The sequence below is a fragment of the Blennius ocellaris genome, assembly GCF_963422515.1.
Source record: "Blennius ocellaris genome assembly, chromosome: 9".
Taxonomy (NCBI): Eukaryota; Metazoa; Chordata; class Actinopteri; order Blenniiformes; family Blenniidae; genus Blennius; species Blennius ocellaris.
The window spans coordinates 20,716,533-20,738,302 of NC_137658.1; the positions used below are offsets into that span (position 1 = coordinate 20,716,533).

A 21,770-nucleotide genomic window follows, 5' to 3' on the forward strand; every position below is an offset into this window, starting at 1 on the left:
GAGAAGTCGATATTAATCAATCAGTGCTGTGCAGGAACCACATTCATGTATCTGAGCCTGTGTGGTGACTTTGCTCAGCATCACGTCTCTTTCACGGGTCCATTAAGCTCCTTGACGTTGACGGAGGAATCCTCCCGGAGGAAGAGTCTCCTCTGGAGGTTGAAAGGTGAAGCCATGCTTCCCCCTGATGGATCTGTGCAGGTCTCAGTCAAATTGCTTCATGTTGTGATTATAGTAATTTTCTATAACTTTAGTTTTTGTGAAAATTGCACATTTTCATCATGTAGAAACAACAAAGAAAACCTCTAAAGTTTAACGACTGAAATTATTTCAGTGGTCCAGACCACTCCAAGGTGAAACTGGGCTGCATGTGGCGGCCGAACTAGTGTTTGATGGCCCGAGTTTACACCAACAATGACAAACTGCAGTAAACAGACTCTATGAAGGAAATGGGAGCAGTGAAAGTTTCTCCATTCGTCATAAAGCACTGTACTGCTGAGAACATGTTATACTTTATAGTAACACTGAAAACCAGCACATCATTTTCTAACTACACAGCCAGTAAGTCTAGTTAGATTTTTGTAAACACTTATAACAGGAGCACTGTACCTAATCAAGAATAGGTACAATTTAAGAACCACTGGAGCCATTTACACTTTTTGAATTAGAAATAGCGACATTCCCAGTTTTGGTCACATTAGTATCGTAAAGTGGAAATCAAGTATAAATTATTTTTAGTCGGGTGATCAACTTCAAACTAAAATAAATGTGTAGATTTATTTTTCAATCCAGATTCCCGTGTTCGTATTTTACTCTCAGCCACCCAGCGTTCTCACAAATAACCACACATTGTGTCATTTGAATTTTATTAGAAAAGACAAGTTATGACCCTCACTCTTCACTACAGTAATATAATCACTTTTTTCCAACTCCACCCCCAAAGGAAAACCCTCCTCGACCCCCCCTGTTGCCTTCTGTCTGCCTCTGTGGATCACTATCTGGCAGGCACACAGCCAAAGTCACATAATACAGAGAAGTTTGTGGCAGCGGAATGACATGACGGCCGGGCTCGGTTTTCTCCCAGCATGCACTGCTCCTCCTGCGGCTGCTCCTCCTCACAGACGTGGGACAGATTTCCAGAATATGAAGAAAAGAAGCGAAATGAAGCAGAAGAACTGTACAACTTGAAGTGAAGCTCAGAAAACAAAAAGAAGAATCTGATATTGGGATTGTGGAACAGATAAATTACAGACGTAACCGTGGAGAAGGAGACGATTTCTTCTACTACTGCCAAAACACAGTAGAATAATATAATTGGAGTAAGAATGACTCGACGTGCCCCCCCCTCCCCCCATGTCCCCATGTCCCAGCCCAACAGTCCTCCATTGTCATGGCAACCAATAGACAACAAAGTGCAAAGTGTCTACTGCTGCCCCTCCTTCTTCTCTCCCTCCGAGCCGGACGAACTGCTGCTGCTGCCGCCGCTGCTGCCCTCGCGCTCCGACGCCATCTGAGGAGGAGGAGGAGGAGGAGACCAGGAGGTTAGAGGGGGAAGAGACCAGAGGAAGAGGTTCGGGAATCTGATCAGGCTTCACTGCTAAAACCCCTCGTCTTGACACGCTAAACCAGCAGAATCATCCTGTAATTTGACACCAGCACCAGTCCTGCATGTACAGGGTTTCCTCGACATTCATTTAGTAGTTGCGGGCCGCCTTTCCGAAATCCTCACTGCCGCTCCTTCAAATTTGTCTTTTCCCCCTTTTCCTTCTTTAATTGAGGCAAATTACATCAGCGCCACAAGCCTCCACCTTCACAGCAGAGTCCTGCACTGGGCCAGGTAATGGTGAGCTCGTCCTCCGATAGGGGGGGCGGGAACACACAGCCAGTATTTTGGCTGCTAAATCCAGTTTAAGTAGCAGCAGCTCCATTTCGGTGCACCGTTTCAGGCAGCGAGCCTCCAGCCGTCATTTGAACGGTCAATTTTTGAAAGACGGCTGAATAAATAGCAGTTTGCTCAAAGCCGTCTCCAACATGTGTACAGTAGAACCTTGGATGAGGAAACCCGATTAGAGGCAAGATGGAGGTTTTAACTGGTAACGCACCGAAGTGAAGGGCTCTCCCATAACATGACACCACTGTGACTCCTCGGAGTTTCACTTTAATACACCAGGAGTCAAACATAAGGCCCGCGGACCAAAACCGGCCCCCAAAAGGCTCCAATCCAGCCCCACATACCAGCAAGCAAGGTGGTTATTAGAGGCTTCTTTTCTTTGACATTTCACTGTATTTTGGGGCAGAATGGGTCATTAAAATTGACTTTATGTTGAGATTGTAATCATTTTCAGTAGTAATCGTGTGATCTTGCAAAATTATAGACAACTTCAAAACATACACTGCAACCTCAACAAAGCAAAACTTTAGTGTAAATTTAGAGGTTATCATAGCAATATGTTACCAGTGTGGCCCACTCATGATGAAATTGGACTGTATGTGGAGTATTTATTTCATATACCTCTTTATATATAGTATACATCATTATATTAGTTCAGTTATGTGCTTTTAAACATGTACATTTGCTCCATAATATGTTATTTGGCATTTGGTTTGCTCAATTCAACTGGTCCTACAAATTATCACGTCACAATGTGATTTTTAGTCGTCCACAGTGCATCATGTACCATTTAAGGTTTATTTTGTTTCAAACTTTTCAGGTGTTTGGGAGTGGGGGGGACCAAACTTTATATTCCATATATTTCCAGCCAGCCATTTGCACCAGGCTTCCACTGAAGACTGATTACATGACATGTGAAGACGAGTCTCCGTGTGACGGCCAAACTTCATGATCAACATCTGCGCCTGCATTCTGGGTGTCAGCCGTTCCTACCTTCTTGTAGGCCATCTCGAAGAGTTTGAGCGAGGCCTGCTGCAGATTGGTGGCCGCCTGCTTGATGTTCTCGCCCGTCTCAGAATCCTTGTTGGCCAGAAGATTCCTGACCTTGGAGATCTCCTCCTTCAGCTTGGTGCACTGCGAGGAGAGAGCAGCCGGTGAGGAGAGACTGGAGCTCATACATTCAGGGTAATCCACCCGATTACTTTTGAATCTTCTGACAAATTCACATTGTGGGACTTTTTCCTGAAATTGGCATGAGAAATCATGGCACTTCTCCCTTCAAATAATCATAATGAGAGTGAAGGAGTACCTCATCAGCAGGAAGCTGGTCCTTGAACTCCTCCATCTTGGACTCTGTGTCGTGGACGATGCCCTCGGCTGTGTTGACTGCCTCCACTCGCTCCTGCAGGAGAAGAGAAAGAGGTGAGGAGTTCTGACTTCACTGCCTGGAGGAAGAGCAGGTGGTCTCCAGACTGACCTTTCTCCTGCGGTCCTCCTCTGCGTACCGCTCAGCGTTCTTGACCATGTTCTCGATGTCGTCCTTGCTGAGGCCTCCAGAGGACTGGATCACGACTGAGGAGGAGGAAGAGGAGGTTAAGACTCTCCAGGGTTCACTGAAATGAAGGGCACATCTGAATAGTCCCTCCTTTCTCCTTTCCTATCCACTTTTCCTTAAACCCGTGGATGACATCACGGGGTTAAGAAACGGTGTTGGGAGGCTTCCTAAAGGAGTTAGTGAAACACTGGTGACGTAATAATAGTCAATCAGCAGCGAAGGTAAGTGATGTTAATTATGGTGAGAAACGGAGTAGAAAAAGTGCATTTATATCACTTTTCCCTTCTAACCACTGACGTGTCAAATACCACACAGTTGGCAGGTGAATAAATAACCAATCAAACTGAGAATACGCTGCACAAAAAGTTTACAGTGTTCGTTTCACAGCTTCTGCATAACGTTCATAGTTTGGATCTGGGTTAAGATTATTTAAAGTTGTTTAAGGTATATTATTGCATGGGGAATTTAACATGATCTGCGGTGAGTCATCATGAATTTCCGTGAACACTCGGATTAACGGGTCCCTTTAAATTTTGTGGCCATAAGGGATTGTGGCGCAGCATGAGCTCGCCTCTTTTGGTAAAGGAAGCATCAGTGTTTCCTAGGCTAAAGGAGGTTATAAAGGAAGCATTGAGCCTCCTTTCCTCAACTTATTGAGAATTTGAACGTTCCATATCATGGCTGCCACTTAACCACTTCCAAGGGTTAAGGAAAAGTAGATAAGAAAGTCGACGGAAGGGACTATTGGGATGCACCCGAGGAGCCCCAGAAAGAAGACGCTTCACTCACTCTGCTGTTCGCGGCCCGTGCCCTTGTCCTTGGCCGACACGTGGACGATGCCGTTGGCGTCAATGTCGAAGGTGACCTCGATCTGGGGGACTCCCCGGGGGGCCGGGGGGACTCCCACCAGCGTGAACTGACCCAGCACCTTGTTGTCTGCGGCCATCTCCCTCTCACCCTGGCACACCTTGATCTCCACCTGAGTCTGCCCGTCGGCCGCGGTGGAAAACACCTGCGGGAGGAAACGGAGACGCCGTGAGTCCACACCGAGCTCAATGTTAAGTCGACATCCCGGCGGGGGCAGCGGCTCCTACCTGGCTCTTCTTGGTGGGGATGGTGGTGTTCCTGTTGATGAGTTTGGTGAAGACTCCTCCCAGGGTCTCGATGCCCAGCGACAGTGGCGTGACGTCCAGCAGGAGCACGTCCGTCACGTCTCCGGCCAGCACGCCGCCCTGGATGGCGGCTCCGATGGCGACCGCCTCATCCGGGTTGACGGACTTGCTGGGGGCGCGGCCAAACAGGTCCTGGACCGTCTGCTGGACCTGCACGAGCCACGAGAACCTCATGAAGCTTCCATCGAGGGAAGATGGGGACATTTCTGAAGCAAACCGACTTCAACAAAATTTTAGGAGGTGGGTGATTTCAAAAACTGCTCCAGGTCCTAAAACCTGCTCTGGATGAACATCGATGTGGCTCACATGTTTAGAAAAGACTCAAACATCAGAACAAGTCCAAACTATCTTTAAATTCAAACTGAAGCAGCTTTAATTCATAAAATGTCGAGTGTAATCCCATGTCTGTCCACCAGAGGTCATAATCCACCACTAAAGAAGCTTCTGATAATAATGTCCATGACTTCATTTAAAGGACATGAAGAAGTCTGGGGGAGGAAGTCTGTGTCAAGTATTTTTTTTTTTTATAGTTAAGAGATCAACTGTTTTGTTTTTGTTTTTTAAATACAACAATGTTCAAATAAGGTGATAGTCTTACATATTTGAGGCAGCGTCATGTAGATAAGAAGCTCAGTCTGGTGTGTTTTGAGTTGTGTTCACTGCTTCGTCCTCACAGGTCCGTGTTGCGTACCTTGGGCATACGGCTCATGCCTCCCACCAGCAGCACTTCTCCGATGTCTCCTTTGGACACCTCGGCGTCCTGCATGGCCTTCTGGCAGGGCGCCACGGTGCGGCGGATCAGGTCGCCCACGATGCCCTCGAACTGAGCGCGGGTCATCTTCATGTTGAGGTGCTTGGGCCCCGAGGCGTCCATAGTGAGGTAGGGCAGGTTGATGTCGGTCTGCGAGTGAGGGGACAGAACGTGTGAGCGGTGTCACACCACTTCTTGCCAACATCATCCCAACAGCGCTTCTCATTACCTGCAGGGACGACGACAGCTCGCACTTCGCCTTCTCAGCAGCTTCTCGAACTCTCTGGACGGCCATGTTGTCCTTCATCAGATCCACACCCGACTGAACAGAGAGACAGATGAGGATCAACCACACCACAGGGAAACTTGCACGCTGACCTGCTCACACGCTCCACTAGGGGCACAACGGTACTGCAAGCCAACGGCTGTCGGAAAATCGGTTTTGGTCAAGTTGTTCTTTCACTGGTGTTGCCTTCTCAAGTCCTCAACTTCCAGAAAGTGTCACCTCAGGACTCTCACGTGACTGATACATGCTCATAATGCCTTTTAATTATGGGACATTACAAGCAACATTTATAGGCAGTGATTTTTATGTAAACCATTTTCACTCCCTGGTCGCATCAACAGTGAAACTGAAATGATCCAGTGAAAATACAGCATTCAGGACCTCCCTTTTCTGAGGAACCGTAACGCAAGACTGAACGACATGTCAAGGCAGCATTGGGGAGATGTGACTCCTAAAAGACAGAGAATTTAGGACACAGCGGCACAGAAGTAGACAGCAGAGCGCCTGAAGGCAAAATAAAGGGAGGGAGGTGGTGAGCAGGCTAAAAGCTAACAACGACCTGCTCTTCCAGCTCCGTTTCTGTCTATCGTCGCTTCCTGGACAACAACATCCATCTGCTCAGGCCTGAACTTTCACAAAGGGATGAGGAATTGCTGCATCTATCTGCGCACTGAGTCAGTCTGAACATACATACAAAGTACTTTACCTCTGCCATGCTGAGCGCAATCATTAACAGTGATTAGACATCAACTCACTGGGAGGGACACAGGCAGCACATGGTTCAATATTTTACAGAGAACCGTTGCACCCCGACCACATACATACCTCTCTCTTGAACTCCTTGACGATGTACTGCAAGAGGTGCTGGTCGAAGTCCTCTCCTCCCAGGAAGGTGTCACCATTGGTGGACTTGACCTCAAACACTCCTTTCTGGATCTCCAGAACGGAGATATCGAAGGTTCCACCTCCCAGATCATACACTGCAATACTACACACACACACACAGGAGAGTAAACCTAAATGTAACTGCCTGAACTCCATTAAAACATTCGTTTATCATGCAGAGATGTTCCTCTTCCACTCACATCTTGTCTTGAGTTTTTTCCAGACCGTACGCCAGAGCAGCAGCTGTTGGCTCGTTGATCACACGCAGGACGTTCAGGCCGGCGATCTGACCTGCGTCTTTGGTCGCCTGGAGGAAAGAAAAATCAAACATGACGAGACTAAATGGGAAAACACCAAATGACACGTTTAAGAGTGTGTGCTGTTCTTAACTTGTCCACTGAGTGTCACCATTTCAGAAAATAAAAATGAGCACTATGAAGTAAGGCTTCACAGATTCCCTTTTTTAAAAGGATGTGTACAAGTGGGAGGACTAACCCTTAGCTACTTGCTAGGTTAGGATCTGTGGTTTGCATTCATCTACACACTGCGCTGTGTGTACTGTAGACTGTAAGGCTGACAGACCGAGCTTGCTGCTAATGGGTGTATCAGTCCTACTTTAATCATGTGTAACATCGCTGGTCTATGAACCCTGTGAAACCCTTTAGCATCCAGCACAGCTGAGTAAACTCCTCCTGGATCCACTGAGCAGTTAAACTAAGGAGTGACATTGGCCTAACTCTGCTGGTCCAAACGTCTCTGGTGTAGAAACTTTCTCCTCCTCTTGATATTTTCACAGAACATAATTTATCATCCGTTTAATTTATATTAAATAATCTCCAAACTGCTGACATTGCCTGTTTTCTCTCGTCTATCTGCTGCTGACAGACGACGTCATTCGATACTTGTATGTATGGGGGTGCTTTCACAAGTACGTTGTTCAGTATCAGACCTGGTATTGGTGCATCCTTACTAAGAACCAGAATTGAGCAACCAAGGGCAGATGATACTGAGGTAGCGACCTCATTGCTAACAATATAACATTAGCTTTAAAGTCATACAATGGGTAAAAATGCAACAGTGTGTGATTTTAATCCGTGTATGTGTGTACCTGTCTCTGGGAATCATTGAAGTAGGCGGGTACAGTGACCACAGCATTCTTCACACTGGTTCCCATGTAGCTTTCTACAACAAAAAGCATTCAGTCAAACTTCTTTCTTCTAAAAACCTGAGGAAGGCAAAGCTGAAGCCTTCCTACCTGCAGTCTCCTTCATCTTCATCAGAACGAAGGCTCCAGCCTGGCTGGGAGAGTACATTTTCCCATGAGCCTCCACCCACGCGTCACCGTTTGATGCTCGCACGATCTTGTAGGGGACGTTCTTCCTGCGGATGACCGACGAGGAGAGAAAGAGAATGTTCATAAACCGTTCAGACAGTGGAGACGTGAGGTTGTGCCTCCAGACCCGTCTGAAGGAAAGAGAAGCACTCACATGTCTTTTTGGACCTCGGCGTCATCAAAGCGCCGGCCGATCAACCTCTTGGTGGCGTACAGTGTGTTCTGAGGGTTGGTGACGGACTGGCGCTTGGCGGGCATGCCCACCAGACGCTCCCCTTCTGCTGTGAAGGCCACAACGGAGGGCGTGGTCCGAGCACCCTCAGCGTTCTCCAGAACCTGGACAACACACGGAGCTTCAGATGACTGCTGTTCTAAATTCATACCCACTGCAACATATGATGCATGGTATGCACACGTATTACTTCATGATCTGTGTTGTTATGGAGAGAGAAAAAAAACCTGGATTTTAACAGGAGAGAAAGCAGCAGCTGCACCGACCTCTGGATGGGTGTGTCCTAAATATTTACAAGTAGGTCACAGGTGTTTGAAACTTCACAAACTTTTTTTTTTTTTTTTACCTGAAGTGCAGCAATTTTTCCTGTTTTAAACCAAAGAAGAAGCCTGTGACTGGAAGCTGGAGAAGCTTCAAAAATATATTAAACTGTGCGAGACTTAAGAAAAACGTTCTTCATGTGACGCACAAAGTGAGAGAAAACGTTTCCCGAGAAGTAGCAAAATCCTCCAGTGTTACAGTTTTGACAGCAGAAGCAATCAGTTTCTATACACACCCCATGTTTCACATTCGCATTAAAGGAGGTTATGCATCGATGTTAATTTGGGAGGAGCGATTTGCCCCCCCCCCAAACATTTTTTTCTTTAAATGTTTTTTAAAAGAAAAATACGAGTTACGATTTGATTGTCTATTGTTTTTTTCTCAATGCACTTAAGAATGACTGCAGACATCCAATATATTGTCAAAAGGGCAATTTTATTACTGCAATTGTCTTCAGAGTTAAAATGCATAGAGATCATGCCAAAATAAAAAGTAAATGAGGCACTGTCATTCAACAAATTCAAGATTTAATCTAGGTCGAAGCAAAGGTGCAACAGCAACTATGGAAACCCACAAGGAATGGTAGAACGAACACAAAGGCCACAAACACAATAAGGTCCTCAGTAAATTTTGAAAAGCAAAAGAGCAGTGGTCCCAATGAGGAACGAGGTGGGACGCCTGAACAGCATCACATCAGACAGTGGTTTAATTCAGAGAGAGGATGTGGATGATCCAGGAGCACAAAGAGTGAGAGCATTAGGAGCCGCTGTGTACTTCATAACCACACACACACATAATCGGGGTAGTTCCACCTCAGAAATCTTCATCAAAACATCAACGTGCTGAAAAGGTTATTTTCTTGAATTTTGCAGCCAAAAGCAATTCAGCTCGATTCGCAAGTTTCTCTCAAAGAAGGAAGTCTAGTTAGCAACATCCAGACATACGATCAAATCACACAAAGTCCCAAAAATACCCAGGAACACCAATCATATCTCAAACAAAGAAAGCCAGCTCATTTTATCAATGTAATACAAATGACCAATTTCTTCCAAAAGACAGATCAGAAGGCCAAACCAAGCTGTGCTAGCAGTATCAATCGGACGGTGCCAAATATAGTGAAACGTCCCAAAAACCTCACCTATAGGTGTTACATTGTGCATTTTAAGAAATTTCTTAAAAACACTTTTTTTTTTTTTTTAACAACTTGGTTGATGGTTTAACCAGATCAGCGCCTCTTGCTGGCCGGTTTTGGCCCACGGGCCTCATGTTAGACGCCCCTGCTCTACACACCACTGCTGTCACAAATGTGTTGACATGCGAGGTCCTGCTGTGTAAAGAATTTAAAGGTCTTTAAAGTTTCCCTGTCAGAGATCTGCTGCTCACCTTGGCCTGCTTCCCTTCCATGACGGCCACACAGGAGTTGGTGGTTCCCAGGTCGATGCCGATGACGGCTCCTCTGATGGCTTCAGACCTGAAACATGCGTCACAAATCATCACGTCAATGATTCACTGTATGATCCTCAAAGATCCCAACTATATCATGATGGAAATACTCACGCATAGTCCCTCCTGGACAGAGCTCGGAGAGCTTCTGGCTGGAAGCCGTTCCAGCAGGCCTGGAAACAGATAGACACAAGGCAATTGTTTTAAGGCAGCTTTCCTCCCATTACCGACACACTGAAGAAGTTCACCACTGTGGAAATGACCAGACTAAACCACAATCGAGCTGTCCTGCTTCAGTTAAATGAACCGTTTACCAACATGCATGAAGCATTTGTGAGTCTAATCACAGAGTAACTTTGTCTCAGCAGTTAATCTAATTTCAAACGAGGCTATAAGTCATTAAAAAAAAGTGGACAAAAGGAGGGAGCACACAAAGAAGTCAAGACATGTACAGATTGGCTCAAAAACACTTGTGAAAGAATAAAAGATACTGTGTCTTGTCTCTGCGGTTCCACGGATGGACCAAAAACAGTCTAAATATAATAGAATAGATTACATGTCTAAATATTTTTTCTTTACACCTTTCATCACAGGAGTCTCTCGTCCTGTGTATTAATGTCTCCCCTTGCTGAAGTGGGATTTCTTGCAAAAGGATGATGTATTCAGTGTTTTGAACTGGGGAAATGTGCAGAACAAGAAGAGTATGAATTAGCACACCAATAAAGTCTGAGTAAAGTCGCATCAATCTACTGATCAAAAATATTTAGTCTTCTACAAGACTGAATACACATGACTGAGTATCACAGTCTGGCTTTTTAAATTAAGTTTTTGAGTGAAACGTTCCCAAGATATGACTTGGTGAAAGCTTTGGCCATGCAGTTAAAAACTTGGATTACGTTTAATTGGACAAAGCTTTACTCAGTAACCATTATTAATATCATTATGCAAGTGTCTTCATAAGAACTGAATGAGAAAGAAATTTTGCTTTACTCTTCTTACAAGGGTGAAAACAATGAAATGTATATAATGTTCAAATGATTATTTTTAAATGGTACTAAACATGGGTTAAACGAGGCATACATTGAGTGTAGAAATCATTGACAAACTAGTTCTTTCTGAGATGTGTTTCTATTGAAGACATGTGCTTGTGACGTAAAACAATATACACATTCATCACAAGCTGAGATAATGTCCAACACATCAGTAAACTCACGATGGAAACAGGTTAATGTGCCAAAATATAACCTTCCAATGTTTCCAAGAAAAGTACACTCGTGTCCGGATTATACACACGTGTGGACATGGATGAAGTTTCTAAGTGAAATGGATCAAAGTGGAGTGTGTGCGGACTGGACTTGGGAACAGAATGTGAGCATATTGGGGGTGGGGACACCTCAATGAAGGTCACAGAGTTGATCTCTGCACACAGTCTCCTGGCGACAAGAAACACACATGGACAGGTGGAGAGTACCGAAAACTAACTTGTTTAAAAGGGCTGGTAGGAAGAAAACGGAGGACACACGTGTGACCGAAACCTGCGTCACATTAGCTTAGCCAGAAACACATGACGTTACGCAAGAGCCAAACTCAAACGACTCTGGTGGATACATAAATTGTAGAAATGAGGAGAAATAAATGCCCGAAGTGTCACTCTTCATAATCTAGCTGCTAAAGGCCCGGACGTTTTAAGTTTCAAATCAGGCGATTTGATGCTAGCATGCTACCGGCTAGCTGTCAAGTCTATCCAAGTACGCGACACGCAGCGCGTTAAAACAATAACGATAAATATTTGACGCACGAATCGTTGGGACTTACCTTTTTCACCAGGGAGGACACGGTTCTGGCGCAGTTCCCTGTCGGGAGAGTCCTTGAAACGCTTTTGGCGACACTCAACATGCTGACCGGTGAGCTAACGAGCTAACCCGAGGACTATTGGGAAAAAAAGACGAATGGAGAACGAGCGAAGAGCCGCGCTGTGGGACGTCAAATACCGCGGTGAGAGCAGGACAGAGGAGCTCGGAGCGGAGCGGAGCGGCGTGGGTTCCGTGTGTGTCTGGACGTCTGAGTGTCAGTAGGTCACTGCAGCTGACCGGCTGGAAGTCTGCGAGCGGAGAACTGTGGAGCTCTTTCTGGAATTATCCAACACATGCAGCACCATGCACGGCTCTAGGACCCCTCAAATGAGCTGTCGAAATACTGCCTGAAGTGTTCGCCCAGAAAAAACAAAACAAAAATAGTTTAGTTTCATTAACTAAATATGATAATTCCATAGCGTATAATGTAATAACAATGTATTTTGTGTGTAATTTAGTAGCGACGTATACTTTTTAGTTTGTGCATATTTTTTCATGTTGGCGATGGTGAGACAGACTCAGGCAGTGGGCAATGTGAAGGTCATGATGTAACGGGGGAGGTTTCGCGTGCGTTACATCAGTGACGATGCTGAATGAATTTACCTGTGTGTTATTACACTCTGCTATTGCTTCTGCCTCAAATATAATATTATTACACCTTTACTCTGATCCTGAAGCAGCTTGTTTGATTTCCCCCTGTTAATATTCTCAAGGTCGGTATTAAAGATATTTCGTTGCGCTTTTCTGTTTTCTCGTGTAAAATCACTGTACATGTCCATGTTAACAAAGTGTCAAATATTAAAGCCACATATTTGAAAGAAGACTCCAATCGGCTGTGAATGCTCCATTTATCAAAATCTTTAAACAAGCTGACGTAATCTCATCCCAGATTTCCTCATACAGCAGGGTGACCCTGTTCAGATTTTTATGTTTGCATCACCAAGATGTAATTTTATAAAAAAGACAATGTGTTCTGTCTGTTTAGAAGTGGGGGTAATAACAATACAATGTATATCTAATTCTAAGACAAAGTGGTGCCTATTAAAATAATAACATATACCAATTCATCAAACAATTTCATCCACTCTTCATTACTGCTCTACCTGACCCTACATAAAAGATTGAACTGATATTCGTGCAGATTCCGTGAAAAACTGATTACAACAGAGGAAAAAACTTTTTTTTTACTTTTTGTGTCTCTTTATCATCTTAACGTCATGAAAAAAATCGAAAGAAATGCAAACGGAATCCTATAAAACAATCTAAAAGGTGAAATTGTATTACATTTGAAAGAATGGAAATTTAACTGTATGCATTGATCTTGTTGATATATTTTTTGAGAAATGTTTCACGGTTGAGGTGAAATAAAGCTAAAAACACATGTACTATGAAAAAAAAGACGAGTTTTGCATTTAATTTTACATAGGGTCCTCACAGGACAGTGAATGTTACATCTCGCGAGAATACAGTTTGTGTCCGTGATTGTACGAGACTTATTGGACCGGATGTTTTAAGAGGATACTGATGGCGGACAGAGGTAAAATAAACGCCTGGGATCAATAACTGCTGCCACTGACTGACCGGGGCAAAGATGTCGGACAGCGCCCCCCCGGCCGCACCCGCCGGCTCCCTCACCGGCGCCACACTGCCCCCGCCGAGGACCCGCATCTTCAAGATCATCGTGATCGGGGACTCCGGGGTGGGGAAGACGTGCCTGACGTTCCGCTTCTGCGCCGGAAAGTTCCCCGACAAGACCGAGGCCACGATTGGAGTTGACTTCAGGGAGAAGCTGGTGGACATCGACGGAGAGACCATCAAGGTGGGCACTGGAGGAAACACCCACCCGGAGCATCCACACCCATCAGCAGGAGGTCCTGGTCTCTGTGACTGGAGGTCCTGGACTCTTGACAGGAGCTTGAACCAGTGCAGATGTTCTGCTCAGTGGCACAATAACTGTAGATCTTTTGCATCACACTTACACCTTGATCTGTTTTTTAGAGAAATCTGCTAATCCACGTTAAGAGAGGATTCGTTTAACAAAACCTGACACTACTGATCTGATTTCCTTTGCGGCCTTATCTCTTTCAAAACCAGTCTGATACCAAGACACCAAGAAGACGAAATACACCAACCAGCAGGACATAAAGGCTGTTGAAACGTTGATCATAATCTAAAAGTACTACACTCTAAATACTTTTACATTATATAGATCCTAAACCAGAAATACAGCAGCAGTCGTGATATTTACAGAATCCTTTATTAACCTATAAGTGCAATCAAACAATTTTGATTTGTCAAAAAGTTAGCTGTCAATTTAACAATTTCCAGTCATTTGATTGGCGCACGTTGTGAAGTTTTGTCTTTGTGGTCATTAAACACACTTGTAAATATCAAATACATTTTCTAAGTATGTTTAGTGAAGTTGATCTGCCTGAGGCAACACCGAAAATCTCTATTGTGTTTTGGGCGTCCGTTCACGCGACAACGATGTCTCCATGTAAATGGGGTAGAACTAAACCTTTCCAAAACGCTGCTACAGGTCATCCCCACCTCAGTCGTAGTAACTAGTTGTTCTGCACATGCTCAGGAGGTGGACAATAACAATATCTCTTCCAGAGTGTCATGACTCTCAGTCCATCTTCTCCTGGATTTGATAGCTTTATAGTTGACAGTCACTGTGATAACAGTTCAACTTGGTTGTCGGTTCATATGAATGTCTGTGTACTTCCATTGTTAATGTTGAAGTCTTCCAGCCTCTAGATTCATTTGGCCATAACTTGTTTGTGGTGTATTGTTCTCTGTGCATGTGTGTGTGGTTTCATTACAAAACCAACCAATAGCCCCAACCCATGGCCTGACACACTTAACTACATTGTTTTCAAAACTTTACTGTGCAAACATAAAACCTTTCTGAAACGATGCGCTTTCACCTCAAACGTTGGAACGTCCAGGAACTCGGTTCACTTGGGGATGAAAATGTTCACAACTTCATAACAAAAACAAACAACAGCACCCACTAGTGGCCGTACATGCTAACTACAAGATTTTCCGAGAACACAAATCCGATGTGTGCATCTTGTAAACGGGGTCTGATTGTGGTTTTACATCCAGATCTGACCCGCCTCCTCCCTCCCCCACAGATCCAGCTGTGGGACACGGCAGGCCAGGAGCGCTTCAGGAAGTCCATGGTGCAGCACTACTACCGCAACGTGCACGCCGTGGTCTTCGTCTACGACATGACCAACGCGTCCAGCTTCCGCAGCCTCCCCGCCTGGATCGAGGAGTGCAAGCAGCACGCGCTGGGCTCCGAGGTGCCGCGCATCCTGGTGGGCAACAAGTGCGACCTCCAGGACTCGGTGCAGGTGGGCACGGACGTGGCGCAGCAGTTCGCCGACACGCACTCCATGCCGCTGTTCGAGACGTCGGCCAAGAGCCCCGGCAGCCAGGGGGAGGGGAGCCACGGGAACAGTGACCACGTGGAGGCCATCTTCATGACGGTGGCTCACAAGCTGAAGTCCCAGAAGCCCTTAGTGCTCAGCCAGCCTGCTGAGGCGGCGGCAGTCACTGTCAATCTGAGCAGCAGGGGGCGGGAGGATGGAGGAGGCGGAGCCAGGAGCTGGGGCTGCAGCAGCTGCTGAGGACGGAGGAAGGGGGGGGCGGGACTCGTAGGATGGACATAAAGAGGATGGATGGAGAGAATATGGCTTTTCACTACATGCCTGTGCTTGACTTTATATGTGACCGTTTCCAATCTGATTGTTGTTTCGGGTAATTAATGGTTTGTGGAAATGATTTTGAAAAATGTGGTTGAACAATCCAATCCTATGTATGATTCACATACACACACCTTCCTGCAGGGGGCAGGCAAGCACACAACAACACTTTATGATTCATGACTAAGTCACTTTTTTTTTAAGTTGTTCGGCTGCTTATGTGACTTAATTAGTGATGACCAAATGAAGCTTCAATGAAGCGTCATGAATCACTTTCTATATTGTCTGACTCCACCAGATGGCGCTCTTGGTTTAAAGATCGAGTCTGAAAGACTGGCAGTGAAATGTGCCTTCAAACATTTGTTGAACAGAGGGTACCATCTCGTGGCTTCAGAAACTAAAGACAGTGATTCATGAAGCTTCATTTGGTCGTCACTGGACTTGATACACCAGTACACACCATCTCGGGCCACTACATGTCACTGTATGACAACAGTAGATAGTAATTCAGAAAAACTTCATCTCTATTGTATTTGACTAACAGAAGAAATGTCTCCAAAAAGAAAAAGTTCCACATTGCTGTTCCACTAGTCAAGTCGTCTTCATTCAAATTTTAGCAGGTAACTTGTCGTCTTTTCTTTCAATTCCTCTTCTGTGTTCTCATGAGTTTCAGAGCTCATAGTCTGCCAACACTGCTTTTTTCACTACAATATTAAATGATCCGAACTGAAACCACGTTAGTTCATTCTCAGCAGCCAGACCTCCACCAAGCAGTATTACTGATGGAACTTTTTTAGCTTTTAAAATGTTGTCGGAACGAACACACACTTAAATAATTCTATACAGGTCAAACCCTGAACAGAGCTGAGCATTGAGCTCGCATGAAATCTCGAGGTTGAAGTTCACCTTCATGTATCTTTCATGTTTTCAGGAAAAAGTGCTAAAATAATTTAAATAATTCTTAGGAGTTGCGAAATGCCAAAACATTCGGTACATAGTACGAATAATGAAAGCAAATGATGCTACGCTCAAGCTCAAAGTCAACAGGTCTCGCCGAAGCTAGCGTTAGTAATTTTATTTCGTGAAATAGTGAATTCAAATTACACAGTGATCAATAAGAGAAAATAAGGTTTGACGGGCTAGTTAGTGGTCAACTACAACAATGCTGTAAAGTATAACGGGGGAAAAGGGATAAAAATAAAATAAAATTCTATACTTTCCCTGCACATAAAGTAGAAATGTGTGTAAGTTTGAAACTGAGAAAAAACATTAAAAAAAATGATCTGGCGTGTTTTGATCATATTAATGCTAAAAGGAGTGGATTTTATACTGCAAATAGCCAGATGGGGGCGGGCGACAAATCAAGTTGAGTGTGTTTGTAAAACTGTAAGCACGAGCTAATCGGCTAACAGCTAACATGAAAAATGTGAAGCCAATTCAAAATCTAGTGGCCATAAGCAAGTATTGCAGCCTTAAAAAAAAAAATGTTTTTTATGTTTTTATGTCAAGTCTTTTTCATGTGTGTGCTTGTTCAATAGCAGCGGGACTCTATAGAAGGATTTAAAGGGAATCTGAGTGAAAAAAAATCTTCATCCAACGGATTGCTTGTGGTTTGCATGTTACCGAGTGTCAGGATGGACATGGCGTGGGGGTTTGCTTTGTCTGCAAGTGTCCTTTGTTCTGTCTCTTTGCCTTACTTTGGTCCACTGAAGCCGCAGTCCGACCTCCTGCAAACAACTTCCCAGGGAAACGTGAAGGACTGACAAACGCGAGCTTGCAATAAAACCACCCAGAGCATTCAAATAAAGCCACACCGAGTCTTCTCTCCTTCACAGTTCAATTCACCTTTATTAAATAAAATAAACAAGTTTTAACAGTGTAGAAAAAGGGAGATGTGGAGGTGTGTCAGCTCATCCGGCTGTACGGAGGAGGCTTGGACGGAGTGCCGCCATCCTCCTCCTGAGAGCTCCGTCTGTCAGCGGGAGGAGGTGGAGAGTTGAAGAGCCGCTCGTCGCCTCCTGCCAGACCCGTCACAAAACCCCCACAAGTGTTATTTATTCGTGTCACTGTTTGGTTCAGCAGAAACAAGAAGCCCCGTTTCACCTACAGTGAGCCGAATCAATAAAAAAAAAAATGTTTCCACAAACAGAAAAAAGAAACAAATTCTGTGCTGGATCAGAAAAAAAAAACCTCAGGCAATCTCGGATTAGCAGTGAGTTTTGGACGATGCAGTGTGGGAAGATGACCACATCACACATTGATCTGCTGAGAACTAAAGTATGGAGTTGTTGATTTGAAGCTGTCAAGAGAGGTTAAAGGTAAGCGTTACCTCGATATGTGCACACCAGCTCCGTGTCCCCTGGGTCACACTGAGGAACCAGAGTCTCCTGCAGCACACAGACACCACAATCACAAAAAGGACCGCAGGATCCCTCCGCCGCCACACGACCGTCACTCCATCAGCAACCAGATCCTCACACGGTCGCAACTCGAAGGCCGCTTGATCGTGTCGCTCCACCACGTGATCGATAAAAGGATCACCACCCGATCGCCCCATGACCGCCGCTCAATCGCCACCCCATCAACAACAGGATTCCCCACACCATCAACAAGATCCCCCCCCCCACACACCCCGATCAACACGCCACCAGCACAGGTCAGCAGAGCTGGAGCCTCCCTCGGCGAAGGTGTTCCACCTACCAGTCCGGTCCTGGAGTCGTAGCAGCCGCAGGCCGGGAGGCTGCGGCAGCCCGTGTAGGCGATGAGGCAGGACAGCAGCAGGCCCACGCTGCAGCACAGCAGGATGGTGGCGTTCGCTCCTTTCACCATGCGGTGGAGCACAAAGGTCTGCGGAGAAACACGGGGCGGGACAGAGGTTCACTGGACGAGAATGACCACGACAACACATGCAAAGGTCTCGGAGCTGCACTTCAGCTGTGAAATGGTCCGTGTTCTCTTGGTGAGAGAACCAACCTGCTGATTTACCCAGATCTTTGAGGAGAGCATACAAACTACTTATGTTGAGAGCTGCAGCAAGATAGAATCTCAAAAGACAACCCGCTGAAAAAGCTAAAGTCATGGGGGGGGGGGGGGGGGGACAAAGGATAAATTGGCTATAATAACCAAATAGCAAAGCACTAAATCCACCAAAACATCTAAAGTTGTGAGAAAAGATCCAAAGGAAAAAAGAGCTGGAATGGCTCAAAAGCTATACAAATGGCTAAAGAGATTATTAATGATTAAAAATGACTACTTAGTGCCCCGGAAAGAAACTTAAATGTATAAATAAACAATAAAAGAGCTAAAAACCAACAAAAAGTATAAAAGCAAAACAGTTGGATAAGGAGATAAGTAATCAAATACTTTTTGAAAGGGGTTCATTTGGAATGCTGGATAATAGTGCATAAAAATAGTTCGGTGTGGAAGAAGCAAATGACCGCGTGTGTGTGCGTGTGCGTGTGCGTGTTACCACATCAGGATGGTGGTCATGGAAGAAAACATCTTCATCTTCTTCTCCGTAGGTGAGGGTCAAACAGGCGTAGGAGGCTGTGAAGATGGTCGTCACACAGGAAATCCCTGCAGCCGCCACCATGACGCTCACCTGAACACACACACACGCACACACGTACTTTTACTCTACATTAATTTCTTTTCACCATGATTTCTTCCCCTGTAGGGAATCTAATCCTTCATTTTGAAACTAAAACCCTCCATGAAGACTTACCAGGACTGAATGTTTCTTCTGAGAGGCGAACAACGCCAAAACACCCGGAGAGGCCATTATCTGAAGGAAACAGAAAAAACATGGGGAAGAATTCACATTTCATTCACAAAAAGATACAATTTAAACCCTGAAAATTTTCATGCACGAACCAAGACCCAACATTCACACCTTCATGCTTCAATAGAAATGAATGTCCCATGGTACTTGTGGTCACTTCACAATGGTCACATAATAACTCAAGTGGTTCTAGATTTTAACCATTTAGAGGCCAGGCGCTCACATCTGGAAGCTGCCCCCAAACTGATAAAATTCAATATCAAATGCAATATTTTTCCATTTAAATAAATATTCATGAGATGACATTTGTGCAAGTGACACTTTCTGCACAATAAAAAGTAAAGAGAGACAATTAAAGTGTGACGCCAGCCTTTTACACAAATACTTTGTCTATTTTTTTATTCCCAATTGAGGAGAATTTTACAAGCATGAATGATCCGTTTAAAGCACTCTAACAGACTTTTAATTTGATTTTTTTTAAAAAGGTACTTCAGATTGTTTAAAGTCTTGAATTGGAGCAAAACAATATTTTTAATGTGGGTCAATGATGTATTTGATCTGCAGCTAAAACAGTCTGTCACAAAATATATCAGTATGTCATGTAAAATTGGAATGGATCCACTTGTTTGTCATATCTGCAGTGACAAAGCGGCTCATTGACATTTTAGTTCCTTTTCCCTCATGAGGAAGTGGCGATTTCAATTCAGTACGTCCCTCCAATCTTTCTTGTCTGTAAGTTACCTCCAGCAGTTTTACAAAGAAAAATGTTTTGAAGAGAAGCACAGTAAAAAAAAAAAAACCTAACAAAAAAACCGAGTTGAATTCAAATGTATCAGATGTTTGTTAGTGTTTCAGTGAACTGTAACATTAACTTGTAACATGATTACAGGCCGGCAGGTTTGTAAAGTAGTTTCTCTTTGCTCATCTTGTTAAACAGTTTTAAAACATGAAAAGAGCAGCAGGGACAAAGTCCAGCTTTGGGCTGATAATGACACACTGAAACCAAAAAACAGATGGAATGTGACCTTTTTTTCTTTGGTATCCAACTGTTTAAGACTGAATCCATTCCTTTCAAATCAGTAATCCTCAATCATGCAAATACAATCTGACTTGTACAATAATTCAGTGAATGAGACGGCATCAAATCTCCTTCCCAAGCGGTCAACCGAGGTCAAAATCACATGTCAACAATGGCCGAAACTCGATGTCCATCTCACGCACAGGTATAGCGCAAAGAGCAATGTCTCGTGAAAAAGGCCACACATGACTTTCACGTCTCTATTCAAGTTTAAAGTGACAAACATCACAATTCAGATCCTGTGTGTATTCTGTAGGAAACAGATGAAACAGCCAAATCATCTGAATTGGCTAATCAAATTACACAAGAAGGCCCAAAGTTTTAATAAGTTAACTATAACCTTTATATATTTTTGTCAATCTGATTTTTGTTTTCGTTTTAAGCCTGTGAGACCACTGCATGCCTGTAAGGGTCTGTGCCGAGCACACAGGTTTATTATGTTATATTAAAATATTATATTAACCTTATTAATGAGCCTATAATGTCATCTGTATTTCATATTTTGAAAAGTACATGAGAAACTTTGTTTTATGCAAAAAAAAATCTACATGAAAGATTTTTTTCCTGTCTTTTCGGGGGGAATGGGCATTAAATATTGTGAATTATGAGTCGATACAAGTTTAACAATGTTTTTCATTCAAGCTAAATCGTAGCTTGTGCGAGTAGAGAATTAAATTCAGTGTGTAAGCTGGTAAACAATGAAACCTGGAGCGTCTCTGGTGGGTTTCTGCCTGGCCCTGGCCGGCCTGGCGTTTGACACCCTGGATCCACGCTCAGCGATCAGGGTTGCTTTATTGTTTTAACACATGAAGAGCCGGCCAGGTAAAAGTGTCCGCCTCACCAGTCCTCCCCACACCGGCGTCCTGGTGCTGCTCAGCGGGGTGTCCTTACGGAAAGCCGTGTCCATGATCCCGCAGATCACGCAGATGGACGCACAGGCCACCTGGACGATGCCCAGACTCAACACGCCCTTCTGGTTAAAGATGAAGTACCGGTACCGGTCCATGTTTCAGAGAGAAGCCGCGGGGGGAAAAAAAACCCCGCCACAGCCCGCGACTACCCCCCCCCCCCCCCCCCCCCCCCCCGGGGATCCCGCTGAGTGCGAGCCCGCCCGAGGAGACACTTCAGCGGGGTGAGCAGCTCCGCGCGGGTCCGCAGATTCCCGTCAAAACATGAGATACGGGTCGAAGCGCGAGTGTTTAAAGCTGCTGTTTTCTCCTCAAACAGCAGGAAGTGCGGGTCTTCCGGGCTGCCGCGGGTTTCGGTGCTTTCAGCAAGTAGTTCATCATTAACCTGAGAGAGGCTGACCGGGCAGGTGGAGGGAGGGGCCGGGGCTGAGGTTGACCCGGCAGGTGAAGAATGGAGGGGGCAGGACCGAGGTGACGTGAAATAGTAAATGATAAGAGGAAAACCCAGAAAATAGAAGAGAGAGGCTTGTTTTTGTTTTTGGAGCGGTTGGAATGGTCTGGACTAGCT

General features: G+C 44.8%; 3 protein-coding genes across 3 annotated transcripts; 1 reads left to right on the top strand and 2 right to left on the bottom strand.

The window, feature by feature from the left end:
* Positions 1–927: 927 nt before the first annotated feature.
* On the bottom strand, positions 928–12,016 carry hspa9 (heat shock protein 9). The gene is made up of 16 exons (XM_080502753.1): positions 11,685–12,016; positions 9,984–10,042; positions 9,810–9,897; positions 8,028–8,209; positions 7,796–7,920; positions 7,649–7,722; positions 6,741–6,847; positions 6,481–6,643; positions 5,599–5,691; positions 5,310–5,519; positions 4,541–4,768; positions 4,236–4,458; positions 3,369–3,463; positions 3,201–3,293; positions 2,885–3,025; positions 928–1,510 (listed from the first exon to the last, which is right to left on the bottom strand). Exons 1-16 carry the CDS (start codon positions 11,763–11,765, stop codon positions 1,424–1,426), a joined length of 2,049 nt encoding a protein of 682 aa, XP_080358879.1. The 5' UTR covers positions 11,766–12,016; the 3' UTR covers positions 928–1,423.
* A 1,218-nt stretch (positions 12,017–13,234) lies between these two features.
* Positions 13,235–17,160, top strand: rab33ba (RAB33B, member RAS oncogene family a). Its single transcript, XM_080501724.1, has 2 exons — positions 13,235–13,541; positions 14,863–17,160. Exons 1-2 carry the CDS (start codon positions 13,314–13,316, stop codon positions 15,358–15,360), a joined length of 726 nt encoding a protein of 241 aa, XP_080357850.1. The 5' UTR covers positions 13,235–13,313; the 3' UTR covers positions 15,361–17,160.
* A 180-nt stretch (positions 17,161–17,340) lies between these two features.
* Positions 17,341–21,300, bottom strand: LOC308134145 (uncharacterized protein; the record flags this gene model as incomplete). The annotated part of the gene is made up of 6 exons (XM_080501775.1): positions 17,341–17,453; positions 17,765–17,822; positions 18,136–18,282; positions 18,905–19,036; positions 19,160–19,219; positions 21,136–21,300. 6 exons carry the CDS (start codon positions 21,298–21,300, stop codon positions 17,341–17,343), a joined length of 675 nt encoding a protein of 224 aa, XP_080357901.1.
* Positions 21,301–21,770: the final 470 nt, after the last annotated feature.